The 14057-nt window shown below is 34.2% G+C and overlaps 1 protein-coding gene across 2 annotated transcripts; it reads left to right on the top strand.

Annotated features, from left to right (window-relative positions):
* Positions 1 to 7951: 7951 nt before the first annotated feature.
* Positions 7952 to 13301, top strand: LOC127261813 (quinolinate phosphoribosyltransferase [decarboxylating] 1a). Of its 2 annotated transcripts, none has more exons than XM_051290218.1 (11): positions 7952 to 8032; positions 8529 to 8619; positions 8714 to 8856; positions 9341 to 9474; positions 9588 to 9651; positions 9740 to 9822; positions 9975 to 10058; positions 10147 to 10299; positions 12330 to 12506; positions 12676 to 12743; positions 12893 to 13300. In XM_051290218.1, the coding sequence occupies exons 2-11, from the start codon at positions 8552 to 8554 to the stop codon at positions 12987 to 12989; spliced, it is 1071 nt and encodes a 356-aa protein (XP_051146175.1). In that variant the 5' UTR covers positions 7952 to 8032; positions 8529 to 8551; the 3' UTR covers positions 12990 to 13300. The 2 variants fall into 2 exon arrangements, with proteins under 2 accessions (XP_051146175.1, XP_051146176.1); XM_051290219.1 differs by lacking the exon at positions 7952 to 8032 and adding an exon at positions 8051 to 8253 and having other exon boundaries at positions 12893 to 13301.
* The last annotated feature ends 756 nt before the right edge of the window (positions 13302 to 14057 follow it).

Here is a 14057-nt window from a genome sequence, read left to right as displayed (position 1 = left end):
ACTCATAAAGGTTGTCAACCAAACACAACTCTTAACAATCACAGTATAAGAAAAATACAACCGAACCAAGTATATGGCGATTCATTGACATAAATCGCATCAGGTGCTTTCCTTAAAGCTTGTACACCAGGAATCCACTGTGCAACCATGAAATCACACCAAATCAAACAAAGTACCTGCGGAAGAGAATAGAAACGCAGAAATCTAACAATAACAAGTTTTAAGATCAAATAATAGAGCGAAATGAAGGAAAATCGATACGGAGTGCGATCCAAGTAATCGCGTGAAATTAGTGCACAAGTGAGCGATAGTGTATGGTAGAGTGATAGGCGTTGATGATCTCGTGCGTTGTGTGTGTATGAAAAGGTGTATGTACGAGGGTGTGTAGCGATGGCAATGAGAACTAGGGCAGAAGAAGTGTTCTGTGTTGTATATTAAATTATATTACTAATGTATATATATATATATATATATATATATATATGGGTCAAGCCCATAAGGAAAAGATTGGAATCAATTTGGATGCTTCTTTCAACAGATTCTACAATTTCTAAATTGAAAATAGAACTTTATGTTATTATTATTCTTATACATTTGTGTGAATGAAGTTATGGGTTTGTGTTGTGAATTTAAAATAAAATAATTATTTATAGTACTTTATATAAAAAATTTGATATATTTTTATAAGGAAACATATATAATTTTATACACTAAAGAAATTGAAAGACAAAATCAAAATGAGCATAGCACCCTCTTTATGTATTATTTCAACTCTATAATTTAAAGTTTGTTTGCGCTACAAATAATACTAAATTTTATTCTCAATTAATCTAATAAACATATAAATAACAAAAAAAAAAAATTTAAAATAGTTAACAATTTAATACAAAACATTATTTATATATTTTTTTTATACATTTTTTCATCCCTCACACAAAAAACAACTATAACTAAATAAATACACTTTCTTTAAAAAGTGTTTTTTTTTTATATATTACTTATTAAAATTTATAAATATTTTTCAGGCTTGATAAAAAAAAAAAAAAAAAAAAAATTATAAATTTAAAATTATTAATAAGTTCATAAGTTGGCCTACTGAATAAATTTTAGCTCTTCTCCACAACAAATCGGATTCTTTCAAATCCAACGATTGATAGGATTTGATCGAGCTTTTTATTTTTGGATTGTATTTGAATTGAGACTGTATTTTGTTTAATTATGTGTTTGAGTTTTGAGGTTCAAGAATAGTAATATGATGATTAAAGAAAATAATTTGATGTAAATAAAATATGTTTCATATATGAAAAATTAAAAAAAAATGATATTAAAGTATAATACTCCCTCCGTCCCGGAACTAAATATCCATTTGCTTTTTACACGTAGTTGTAGAAATATTAGTATTATATTGAGATATAGTAGAAATAAAATAGAAATGACTAAAATAACCTTATTAGTATGAGTCATATAAAAGTAATGACATTTGTGTAATATATTGTAAGTTGTAAGGGTATTTGTAATGTTAGGTAGATAGTACAGTTACTAAAAAATGAAATGGATACTTTGTTATGGGATGGACTAAAATGGAAAAATTGATATTTTTTTATCGGACGGAGAGAGTATATACTCCCTCCGTCCCATAAATATAGTCTTAATTGGATTGAACACGAGATTTAAGAAATATTGATATTATATTGGTAGTGGGTAAAAAGTATGGATAAAATATTTGTTTACCCTTGTGAGTGTATTAGTGTAAAAAATAGAGGCAATTGCGTAATAAAAATGAAAAAGTAGGGGTAGTTTTATGGTGATATGGTTATTTATGAAAATAAAACTATTATTTTGGGACGGACAAAAATGGTAAACAAGACTATTATATTGGGACGGATGGAGTATTAAAATAGATGTCATATATATAGTATAATACTCCTCAGTCCCATAATTAGATATCCATTTGCTTTTTGCACGTAGGTTTAGAAATATTAGTATTATATTGGAATATAGTAGAAATAAAATAAAAATGACTAAAATAACCTTATTAGTATGTGTTATATAAAGGTAATGACATTTATGTAATATATTGTAAGTTGTAAGAGTATTTACAATGTTAGGTAGATAGTACAGTTACTAAAAAAAATAAATATTTTGTTATGGACATACTAAAATAGAAAAATTGATATTTTGTTATATGACGAAGGAAATATAAAATATAATGAAGAATGTAATGAGTTTATGAAATTAACATTTCTAATTATAAAAGAAATTATGAGAAAATATACATGATACAGTAGTCTTTTTCGTACAATTATATTGCTTATGTCTAGAAGATGTGTTGATAAGTCACTATGGTAATTTTTTATTATTAGTGTAAAAAAAATACATATTTCTTTTGTCCATTCAAAAAAAAAATTATTTTTTTATTTTAATCTATTCATTCAAATCTTCTTATTTTTAGTTACATTTCACATAAACACAAAAATATTCTCACTTTATTTTCACAGTATTATTTATATATAAAAAAAAAAAGAACAAAATTATTTTTACATGTCTCACTTGTACTCTACCTTAATCAAATATTAATATACTAAAATCTCCATAAGTAAATGGAAAGATAACTAATTGAAGGAGAGAACGAAATAGGGAGGTGTATTCAATTGGGATTTTAATAAATTTTTTTGAATTTTAAAAAGTATATGAATTTATGTGGATTTAGAAAATCCACGTAGTCTTGTTGAGTTTGATGGATTTTAGCAATTGATTTAGATGGATTTCTACAGATTTAATTGAATTCTTTATGATTTATATGAATTTTGGAATTTTAAAATAATTTTTTTGTAAATATATATTAATTATATAAATTTATATCAAACAATATTTTAAAAGACTTGATTTTTAAAAGTCTTAATTGAATACACTCATATTTTGAAAGTCCAACAAAAACCTATAAAATCTATATTGAATACATTCCCTAAGTCTCATTCGTTTGAATAGAATTTATTATTGTTTATTAATATTTTTATTGATGTATTTTTTCAACAATAAAAAGTAAATTCGAAAATAGAAAATTATCTTCGAATTTGATATATTTAGCGTCTGAGATTAGGAATCTCTAAACACTGTACGGTACAGAAAATAAACTGGAAAATAAAACTACAGACTGGAAAATAAAGTGGTGATCCCCAAAAGCAATTCTCTTGAATTTGATGTCGATTGAAGATGATTGAAGATAAAAACTCTGCATCCTTAAATATTCCTTCAAAAAAACGTTTCAGAACCGTCGCTAGCAACCGCCGTCAACCGCTCACAATGAAACGTTTTGAAACGTCGTCTGGGCGGTTACGGCAACCGTCCACAAGGTCTCCCTCTGTCGACACGTGTCTTACACCGTCTCACTAAACGCTTATACCAATTCTAGAACTCAACTGGCCCGACCGACCATTCCAAAGACTAACTGGTCGCTAGACCAAACGACTTTATTGGTCGCCCTATCAAGCGACCAACATTTGATCTCTCCAGACGATTCAATGGTCGCCTCAACCAAGCGACTTGTTGGTCCAACCGCAGATCTTCCGACTTGTTGGTCCAACCGCAAACCTCCCGACCTGCAGACTTTCCGACCTATAGACCATCCGACCCGCTAACCAACCGACCTGCCTATCCGACCGTAGACCTTCCGACCTGTAGTCCATCCAACCTGCAGACTTTCCGACTTATGGACCATCCGACCCGCTAATCAACCGACCTGCCTATCCGACCGCAGACCTTCCAACCTGCCTATCCGACCGAGGACCAACCGACCTGCCTATCCGACCGAGGACCAACCGACCTGCTTATCCGACTGCGGACCAATCGACCGGACCAACCGACCGAGGACCAATTTTTCTTCTTTTCCACCCGACTTCGTGTCTAACTTCCTTTAAGATCCTGCTATCCTTATTTTTATTATTATTATTATTTTTGTGTATAACAACTTGCCTCCTCCTCAAGACTTCTAAGCGCCATTTCTTATAATGTTTAGGAGTTAGCAGGCCGTCATCCGAGGCCACGTCAGCCTCATATCCGACCTTCAACTTTCGAGGCTACGTTGGACCCGACCTCCATTTATCGCGGACTGGTGCTGGCTTGTACATTGGTCGATCTTGCACTACCATTTCTTCAACACCTCCTCCCTGACAGAAGTCGTGATCGTTTTCCCTAAAAAATGATTCTAACCTCCCTGCCTTTGACGCTAAACTGGCCAAATCTCGAACGTCGTGGGCCGTTAAAGCCTCCCGCAGTCGTGTATGCATATTCCTGACCACCAGGTTAGTCATTTCACTCTCCTCAATGACTGTCGGGCAACGCCCCTTCATTAGACGTGTCCTTTCGATGAACTGTGAGGTTGTCTCTTCTGGAAATTGTTTCAGTTCCAACAAATCGGAAAGAGAGACGGCTGGTAAAGGGTTGAAGAATCTAGCATGGACCGCCATCTCTAAACCTTCCCAGGTTTGTATTTGCCCAGGTGGCAGATTTACAAACCATGAAAAAGCTGTTCTGGTAAGAGACAAACCAAATAGTTGCACTTTATAAAAAGGGTTATTAACCTCTCCTAAATGTGCTGTGAAACGACCCACATGCTTTATGGTGGAGGATCCGTCTTCTCCTAAGAAAACATGAAAGTCTGATGGTCGATAATTCTTCGGGAGAGGATACTCATTGATGATTCTCTCTGGAAATGGCCTTTGATACGCCGGTCGGTTCACCGTTTGCGGGTTCATTCCGAAATGCACCCGCAAAACTTGAGCGATATCCTCCGGATCTACCCTGGGTGGAACAAAATCTTTCCTAGAGAAGGTTGGCTCGTCTGGGATGGGATTATGAATCTGATCTCTCAATCTTTCTTCTCTGGGGACAGTTGGCTCGGGTGGGATGGGATTATGAGTCTGTCCCCCCAACCTCTCACTCGGTTGAGTATTATCAACCATCGGTCCCAAATGAACATTATCTGGGAAAGTTAGAGGAGTCTTCCCTATATCTGTTCGGTTGAAAGTTGTGACGTTTGGAAATGTACTGTCAACGTATGTTGGCCCTGCAAACGTTGATCCTGGAAAAGTTGTCTGAAAGCGAGAAGGTGACAAGGCTGGAGGCATGTTTGAATGTAGGGTGAATCTGGAGAACGCTTGATCCAACATGTTCTGCATTAGATTTTGCTGTTCATGCAACATGTTCTGCATGACCAAAGTTTGCTGATTGTTCAATTGTTGAACATAAGACAACCAATCGGTAGGAGGTTGGGGAATATCCCCTGGATTTGGCATGATAGGCGGTGAAATATTTTCTCCCACCGGTGCTGATGATGATTAAGGTTGCGAGTCTGCCATATCGATCTTTCTGATAATTCGGTCGGACCTTAGTCGTATGAAATTCTCTGTTGATGTAGGATCAGCAATCTTGCCTTTCTCCCACTGTGGTTGCCAAATTGTTGATGTATTTCTTCAACAATAAAAAGTAAAATTCGAAAATAGGAAATTATCTTCGAATTTGATATATTTAGCGTCTGAGATTAGGAATCTCTAAAAATTGTACGGTACATAAAATAAACTGGAAAATAAAACTACAGACTGGAAAATAAAGTGGTGATCCCCAAAAGCAATTATCTTGAATTTGATGTCGATTGAAGATGATTGAAGATAAAAACTCCGCATCCTTAAATATTCTTTCAAAAAAACGTTTCAGAACCGTCGCTAGCAACTGCCGTCAACCGCCCACAATGAAACATTTTGAAACGTCGTCTGGGCGGTTACGGCAACTGTCCACAAGGTCTCCCTCTGTCGACACGTGTCTTACACCGTCTCGCCAAATACTTCTACCAATTCCAGAACTCAACTGGCCCGACCGACCATTCCAGAGACTAACTGGTCGCTAGACCAAACGACTTTATTGGTCGCCCCATCAAGCGACCAACATTTGATCTCTCCAGACGATTCAATGGTCGCCCAAACCAAGCGACTTGTTGGTCCGACCGCAGATCTTCCGACTTGTTGGTCCAGTCGCAAACCTCCCGACCTGTAGACCATCCGACCTGCAGACTTTCCGACCTATGGACCATCCGACCCGCTAACCAACCGACCTGCCTATCCGACCGCAGACCTTCCGACCTGTAGACCATCCGACCTGCAGACTTTCCGACCTATGGACCATCCGACCCGCTAACCAACCAACCTGCCTATTCGACCGCAAACCTTCCGACCTGCCTATCCGACCGAGGATCAACCGACCTGCCTATCCGACCGAGGACCAACCGACCTGCTTATCCGACTGCAGACCAACCGACCGAGGACCAATTTTTCTTCTTTTCCACCCGACTTCGTGTCTAATTTCCTTTAAGATCATGCTATCCTTATTTTTCTTATTATTATTATTTTTTGTGTATAACAATTCTTATTAATAAAATTATATACTTATATATACTGTATTTATTTTAAAGTAATTTATATTTTAAAAAATTATTAACAATATATATTGTATATTAAACAAATAGTTTGCTCATATGGTGTTTTTAAGCTACATAATTCCCTATATATTATTTTTTAAAAAGTGTAACGAGTTGTTCATCTAATTGGTAGCATGATTTTTCATAAGTATTACAAAAAATAAAATATATATTAACACAATATATATTATATATTTTATTTACTCACAGAAAGTTAATAATTCAATAAAAAAAATATATTATTTTTGTATTATTTATAAAAATTTTCATATCTAACATGAAAATACATTATTCAAAAATACGAAGTGCACATATCATATACGGGTGTGTTTGTTTGGGGGTTTGGATTTTGAGTTGGGATTTGAATAGTAAAAATTTTGAATTTGAATAGTTGTATGATGTGATATAAATAGGCGTTGATGTGATGTTTTGAATGTAAAATTAATTTTTAGTATAATATAAAAAATAAAAAATAGGTATTTGATTTGATGTTTTTGGGGGGAAAAAATTGGATGAATAGTAGAATTTGGTTGAAATTCTACAAACGAACACACCCTATATATATTAACACAGTATATAATATATACACTTTATTCGTTCAAAAAAATCAACTTTTCAACCAAATTTTTTTTTTTTTTTTTTATTAACGACACAATTTTTCATACCTAACTTAAAAAACGAATTCATCAATTAATATGTGATTAATTTATATGATGTTTAAATATTATTTGGATAAATTAATCCTACCAATCTAATTATGATTAATTATTTTTAGTTAGCATATTAGTATAACAAATTTTAATCAATATCGAACTTTAATTTATTATACTCCCTCCCTCTCATCTAATCCTACTCATCTAAGATATGATTAATTAATACTCTCTCCGTTCCCGATACCATCTCCACGTTGTCGTTTCTGTCCGTTCCACATACCATGTCATTTTTCTTTTTTTAAAATGATTACACACTTTAATCTCATTTTAAATTTTTTTATTTTATTTTTTTTAATTTTAATTAAACTAATTAGTTATCTTAATCTTAATTTATAATTATTTATATTATAGGATAATTATTTTCACTAATACATTCTTAATTATCTACTAATTACACTCATTCTGAAATACCGTGTCTACAGTATAGCAAGACACAGTATCTGGGACAAAAGGAATATAATGTTTAAATATTATATATTATATAGTTAATTAAATTAATTTATATTTGTTAAATATATTTTAATTTAATAATTTTGAATGTTTTTGTAATTGTACTTAACATTAAAAATATTAATTTACCTTACAAATATTATTGTATATGTATTATAAAAGACTAATAAATATACTTTTATTTTCTTTTCTTAATTTGTACTATGTATTAATATTAAAATTAATATTAAAAAATCAACTACAAAAAATTAATGACAACCTTCTTACGGAGGAAGTAATATAAATTGTGGCTGTTTAGTTACAATTAAAATTATAAATTAAGTAATGAAAAGCAAATAAAACCTAAAAGCCGCCGGCTCCATCGTCTTCCAGGCGCCTTCCCCTCGTCGTCGTCTTCCAGGTCAGCTCTCTGCTTTCTTCTCCTTCGTCTTTCTCCCATGTCGTCTCCGCCTTCTATGCCCTCGCCTTCCTTTACTCTGGCTCCGCTGTCTCCTCCTCCTTCGCCTTCGTCTTCTTTATCTTTTGGCTTCCCAAAACTTCATTCCGAATTAAAATCCTATCGTCGCGATGTGGTGGCCTTCTTCTCCGCTGGTTTTGCCTTCCTCATCCTCGTATTTTCTAGTAAGTTGATTTGCAGGCCTAGGGAGTAGGCTAGGGCTCGTGAATTTGTTGATAAAATAATGGATCTCTCGCCATGCACTGTACAAGCAGCGCTGAACAGTCCCAAACCCCAAAACAGAGCCTCAAGCATTTGCAGCAAATTCGTATTTGCTGTTTTTCATTCCAATTTGATTTTGGACAAATTACCGATTCTTATCTGTTGTAGTTATCATTGATGTTGTTCTTGATGTCGTTTCTTGATTTTGCTGTTCCATTTTTAACTCGCTTTGAAATAGGTTACTGACGGAGTTGGCGTATCATGCTACCTTTGGCACACACACTCTCTTTCTCCCCTTTTCCAGCTTTCAAATCCTCCACCACCACAAGGTTTTAAATTCCCTATTCAATTTGCTCCCCAATCCGCATCATTTATGTTTAGCCTTTATGTGGCGATTGATGGATAGAGACTTTGACTCTGTAGGTTGATTGTGAAAATGTTATCATCGGCCATGAAATGTGGGGAAAATCAGGTTGGGTCCCTGGTGCTGAACCCTCCCTCACACCCAACTTATGACCTTAAGGGAGTTATACAGCTTGCACTATCTGAGGATGCTGGTGATCGAGGTAAAGTTTATTGCCTACTAGTTTTATGATTCTTTTGTAAAGTTTATGCTGGTGATCCAGGTTTATTTGTTGATCACTAATAAAATCCGCAGAGCAATGTCGTAGCCTTTTGTCTTTAAAATCCTTCATTGAAATAGTGTATATGTGTTGTTGACTTTATTGTCAATGCTCAATTGCTATAAATTTGAACATAGCTTCTTTATGAAGATGAAATTGAAGATTACGGAACATCAATTTTATTTGAGTTTTAGGTTGAAATTGAAAATTGTGGGAGGTCAGTTATGATTTGAATTTCAGGTTTTGCTTCCGATTTTGTGGCCTATATATCTAACGAATGGGCATTCGTGTGTTTTCTGTAACTTTTTATTTTGCCTTTTGTATTGGTAAGGTTAGAATTTTAAAATATACATAGCACTTAGTGTAAAAGAGTGATCTATCCAAGTTTCATTTATGATGAATCACAAAGTATTTGTCTGAAACATAGGGGATGTGACTTGTAAAGCAACCATTCCCGATGAAATGGAAGTGGAAGCCCATTTTTTGGCAAAAGAGGATGGGATTGTAGCTGGTATTGCACTAGCTGAAATGATATTTAATGAGGTTGATTCATCACTAAAGGTAATTGGGCACTTGAATCTTTGTGGTTTATAGTCAAATCTACTCTTGTAATCGTTTATCTTACAGTTAATGAAGAAATCAAGGGAAATTTATGGTAGTTTTTACATTCGCAGATCGATTGGTCGATAAAAGATGGTGATAGTGTTCAAAAAGGCCAGCAGTTTGGCAAAGTACATGGTAAGTGAGATGCAACTCTTGCCAGATCATACTGTTGTGCAAACACCTGTTTGACAATGTTGTAGAGCCGCTTAATGAAATGATGCAGGAAGAGCCCACAGTATAGTTGTGGCTGAGAGGGTGGTTCTTAACTTTATGCAGAGAATGAGTGGAATAGCAACTCTAACTAAGGTGATTTTATATTGGTGCTAGTTTCTTCTTTGTGTCTGGACTCTGGTTTCCAGTCTATTCTGTATTATTCTAATGCAGAATCTAAGCTAACCTTTTGTCATACGGTGTTTATTTCGTGTGTTTGAAATTTATGATATTCAAATTTCTTTCAGGCCATGGCAGATGCTGCACATCCTGCAAAAATTTTAGAGACCAGGAAAACTGCTCCAGGTTTACGATTGGTGGACAAATGGGCGGTGTAGATCACGTCACTCTTGCTTCAATATATTATCATTGTTCTATCATTTTTGTTTATGCTTATATTTTTGCCTAATTATTTTATAGGTCTTAATAGGTGGTGGGCAGAATCACAGAATGGGTTTATTTGATATGGTAATGATAAAAGATAACCATATATCTATAGCTGGAGGTGTCACAAATGCGTTGAAATCAGTGGAGCAGTACTTTGAACAAAATAATCTTCGAATGGGCGTTGAGGTACCACTTGAAAATTCTCGTAGGTATTTAAAGTGTTCTTCACCAAAACATAATGGGTTTTTATATTAGAACATTCATTTTGACACATTTTTTCAATTCAAAATGTTTTGTGGAATGTAATTCACTGTTTTATTCACCAGGATTCGGATACATATAATTTACAATTACAGGTCTATTTATACTAGGAAGCAAATTGAAAATCCTGCTTTAGTTCTTCTATCTACAATGATGCCTATTTATATAATCAATAATTCAATACCCCTCTCAAGTTAGAAGATATGTATTGATAATGTCTTGTTATGTTACAAATATGGTTGATGTGTGCTTCATTCAATGCCTAATGGAATATATCCCAAAATTTATCTTTGAACTTGATGTATACTGTAACGATAAACTTCTCAAACCTTGTCTCAAACACAACCATAGGGTGTGCTTGTTTTGTGTTTTGAGTTGAGTTGTTTTTTTTAGGTTAGGTATCGGAAAGCGTGTTGGTATTATAAAAACTAAGATTTGTATTGAATTGTTGGTTTTTTTAGTGGATAGAGTTTATATATTATATACTTTTTGTAAATATATGTATAAATTGTATTTTTAATAATGTTAATCAGGAAGTGTGTCGAAAACTTTTGGTTGGATGACAAACCCGTGCTTTGTAGGAGGTAATTTTATTTCTTATTTTGCTAAGACACAAGATTGTCTCTTACGAAAATACAATATCCTATCCTGACATACATATTATCTCATCCTTCATTGATCATATTATGTTCAGTGTATAGATGATCAAATGTATTTTTTGGACATTGTGGGTGTGTTTGGATTTGGTTTGGTACTATACCCAAACTTTTTCCCCCCAAAATCATATAATCAAATACCTACTTTTCATTTAATATATTATACCCAAAATTAATTTTTCATTCAAAACATCACATCAAATACTATTTGAATTCAAATTTTACTATTCCCAAAACTCCAAACCAAATCCAAAACTTATCAAAACACTCCCCTGTGTTTTTATTGTTGGTGCCAATCTTGTGTCTTTTCAATGTAAGAAACAAAATGTAGCCTCTAGATTTGTTGCTGAAGCAAAGATTAGAGTTATGGCAAATTCGATATGTGAGATAGTATTGGTGCAATAATTGATGAAAAAGTTGGTCTCATACTTGACCTTCTAGCAAAAATGTGATATTCAGTTTGCTCTACACATTGCATCTAATATTGTATTCCATAAACAAACAAAAGATATTGATATCGATTGTCATTCCATTCATGACAAACTTTAAGAAGGGTTTGTTTCTACCTAATATATCATGTTTGAAGATTAACTTGGAGATATACTCACTAATGGTTTGAATTCCATGAGCTATAATTGTAACAAGTGGGCATGATCAATACATATGCATAATTAGAAGGAATTGCTAACTACAGAAATAAGCATTAATATAGATAGACTAATTAGAAAAGGATTTTTTCAGGTATTTGTGTTTTTATCCTAGTATAATTGGGACTCCAATGGTATATATATAGGCACCTTAGTGTGATTAATATACATGGAATTACATTCAACTGTTCAATATTGTTTAATGTATTTTGTATAAAAGAGTTGTTACTGTCTATGCGGGTGGTGATTTCTACCAATGATATGTGAAAAGAACTTCTCCTCCTTATGACTGGGTGACACTACACCTAGTTGTTGGCCTTAGTACTTTCAAGTAGTTCATAGGCTTGAGGAGGTGGCCAAACTAGTTTAGTATAAGGTCAGTGCTTTCTTCCAAATCTTGATTGTGTTTTGCGTGTGGGTTATGGAGTGCCAGAATGATGAAATGCTATAGTAATGATTTATTTGTTTGTGAAAATTGAGTATCTCATTGGATCAAGGAGACACCCAGCCAACTACTCATGCATTTCTCAGTACCTGTCATTGCATGAACAAGTATACCTAGCACTTTGTTCTCATATTAGTAACTTCATATGCGCTTAATAAAATGGTTTGTATGACATTTGTGATCAAACTGATCCCCTTTGCCTGACAGGTTGAAACCAGGACTCTGGAGGAAGTTAAAGAATTACTTCATTTTGCATCCACAACAAAGACTTCATTGACGCGGATAATGTTGGACAATATGGTTATCCCCTTGTCTAATGGAGATGTTGATATATCCATGCTTAAAGAAGCTGTTGAATTAATTAATGGGAGATTTGAGACTGAGGTATAATTTTATTGGTTTTTATCTTTTTATTTTTCTTTCTTGTCTATGCAAATGCATAACACCAGTTATTATCCACACTATTTTAAAGCATTTATCAATCCTAAATATGTCTCTCAAGTTTGACTGCTCTGCATCTATTTCATTTGACTTGTGGTTCTTCTAATGGCAGGCATCTGGCAATGTCACTCTTGACACCGTAAACAAGATCGGATCTTCTGGGGTGACCTACATTTCTAGGTACAGAATACTTTGATGCTCATTCTCTATACTGTCTCTGTGCATTAAATTCCTAATTCCATGGAATTTGTTTGCTTGCTTCTCTGGTTGACCTATCTGAGAAAGAGTGGGTTTCTTAGAATCATTATTGGTGACATTTTGGTTTGCAGTGGAGCGCTGACGCATTCAGTTAAGGCACTGGATATTTCTTTGAAAATCGACACCGAGCTTGCACTTAAAGTTGGAAAGCGGACAAAACGAGCGTGATGATTCTTCAGTCTTTCTTTCTCCAGTTCCTCTACTATATTTATTTGCATCCATATAATGCCAAGCTGTACAAAAAGTAGTGCAGCACTATGCAAATAATTTTCATATTTTCAGTTAGGTTGAAAGAAAGTAGCTTTTTGTGACAAGTAGGAGCTTGCATGCACCACTTCGCTACTCATTCTTTCTTATGGTTTCCATTAATAGTGATATTCTTGAAAATATGTTGTTGGTTTGTATTGAATATGAATTGAAATAAAGTATGTCTTGAACCCCACAAAATAGTTTACTAAGCTCAGTTCAAGAAAAGTGTCTTTTGTTTGTTTTGAAAATTGTACATTTGATCTGAAAATTGGCGATAGGAGGGATGTTTTTAACATAGTTGTCAATAGTTCACTGTAGCTCCATTGTGGAGTGAAGCAGCTGTCTGCTGCCGCTGCCACTACCTCACGGTGAATTTATGCACTTGATGCAGTAACGTCTTGTTGTGATGGGGGCGTGCAGGGCGGTGCACGTCAAAGCAAGTGCAGTAGTGTCTTGTTGTGGTGGGGGCGTGCAGGGCGGTGCACGTCAAAGCAGAGATAGTCCTTGCTGTTCGAATAGTCAATCTTCTTACACCAATTTAGTTTATTTTGCCCATTAGGTTTAGGTTTTGCATATAATACTAGACTATAATTTATTAATATTGTAGTATAATATAATATCCGTTTTCTCATCCTTTTTTTAAGTCATTGTTCTTTTTTTCTTTCTGTTTTCATATCAATTTTAAACAAACCGTTCGATCTTCTTCAATATGTCGAAAGCCAGTTGTGACTTGGTAAAGCCAACATGAGAAAATTTAGATATTGCTTGGCAATGGAATAGCTTGAAAGATATGAATAATAGAAAGTGCTACATGTGATCTTCTGTTTAGAAGCTACGACACTTTTGGTGGTCTGAGCTCCAGATCTTTGTAGCTATTGATTGAAGGGATCGATCTTGGAATCGAATCTTGATGATGATTCTGGGAAAGGTTAAGCTCTAATCCAAGGCTTTGGGAATTCATTCAGGAATTCATAATAACCTATAGAT

Source organism: Andrographis paniculata, unplaced genomic scaffold, assembly GCF_009805555.1.
Source record: "Andrographis paniculata isolate CXL003 unplaced genomic scaffold, ASM980555v1 Contig64END, whole genome shotgun sequence".
NCBI classification, from domain to species: Eukaryota; Viridiplantae; Streptophyta; class Magnoliopsida; order Lamiales; family Acanthaceae; genus Andrographis; species Andrographis paniculata.
The sequence above is the reverse complement of the archived record's forward strand: the minus strand, read 5'-3'. Positions and strand labels throughout refer to the sequence as shown.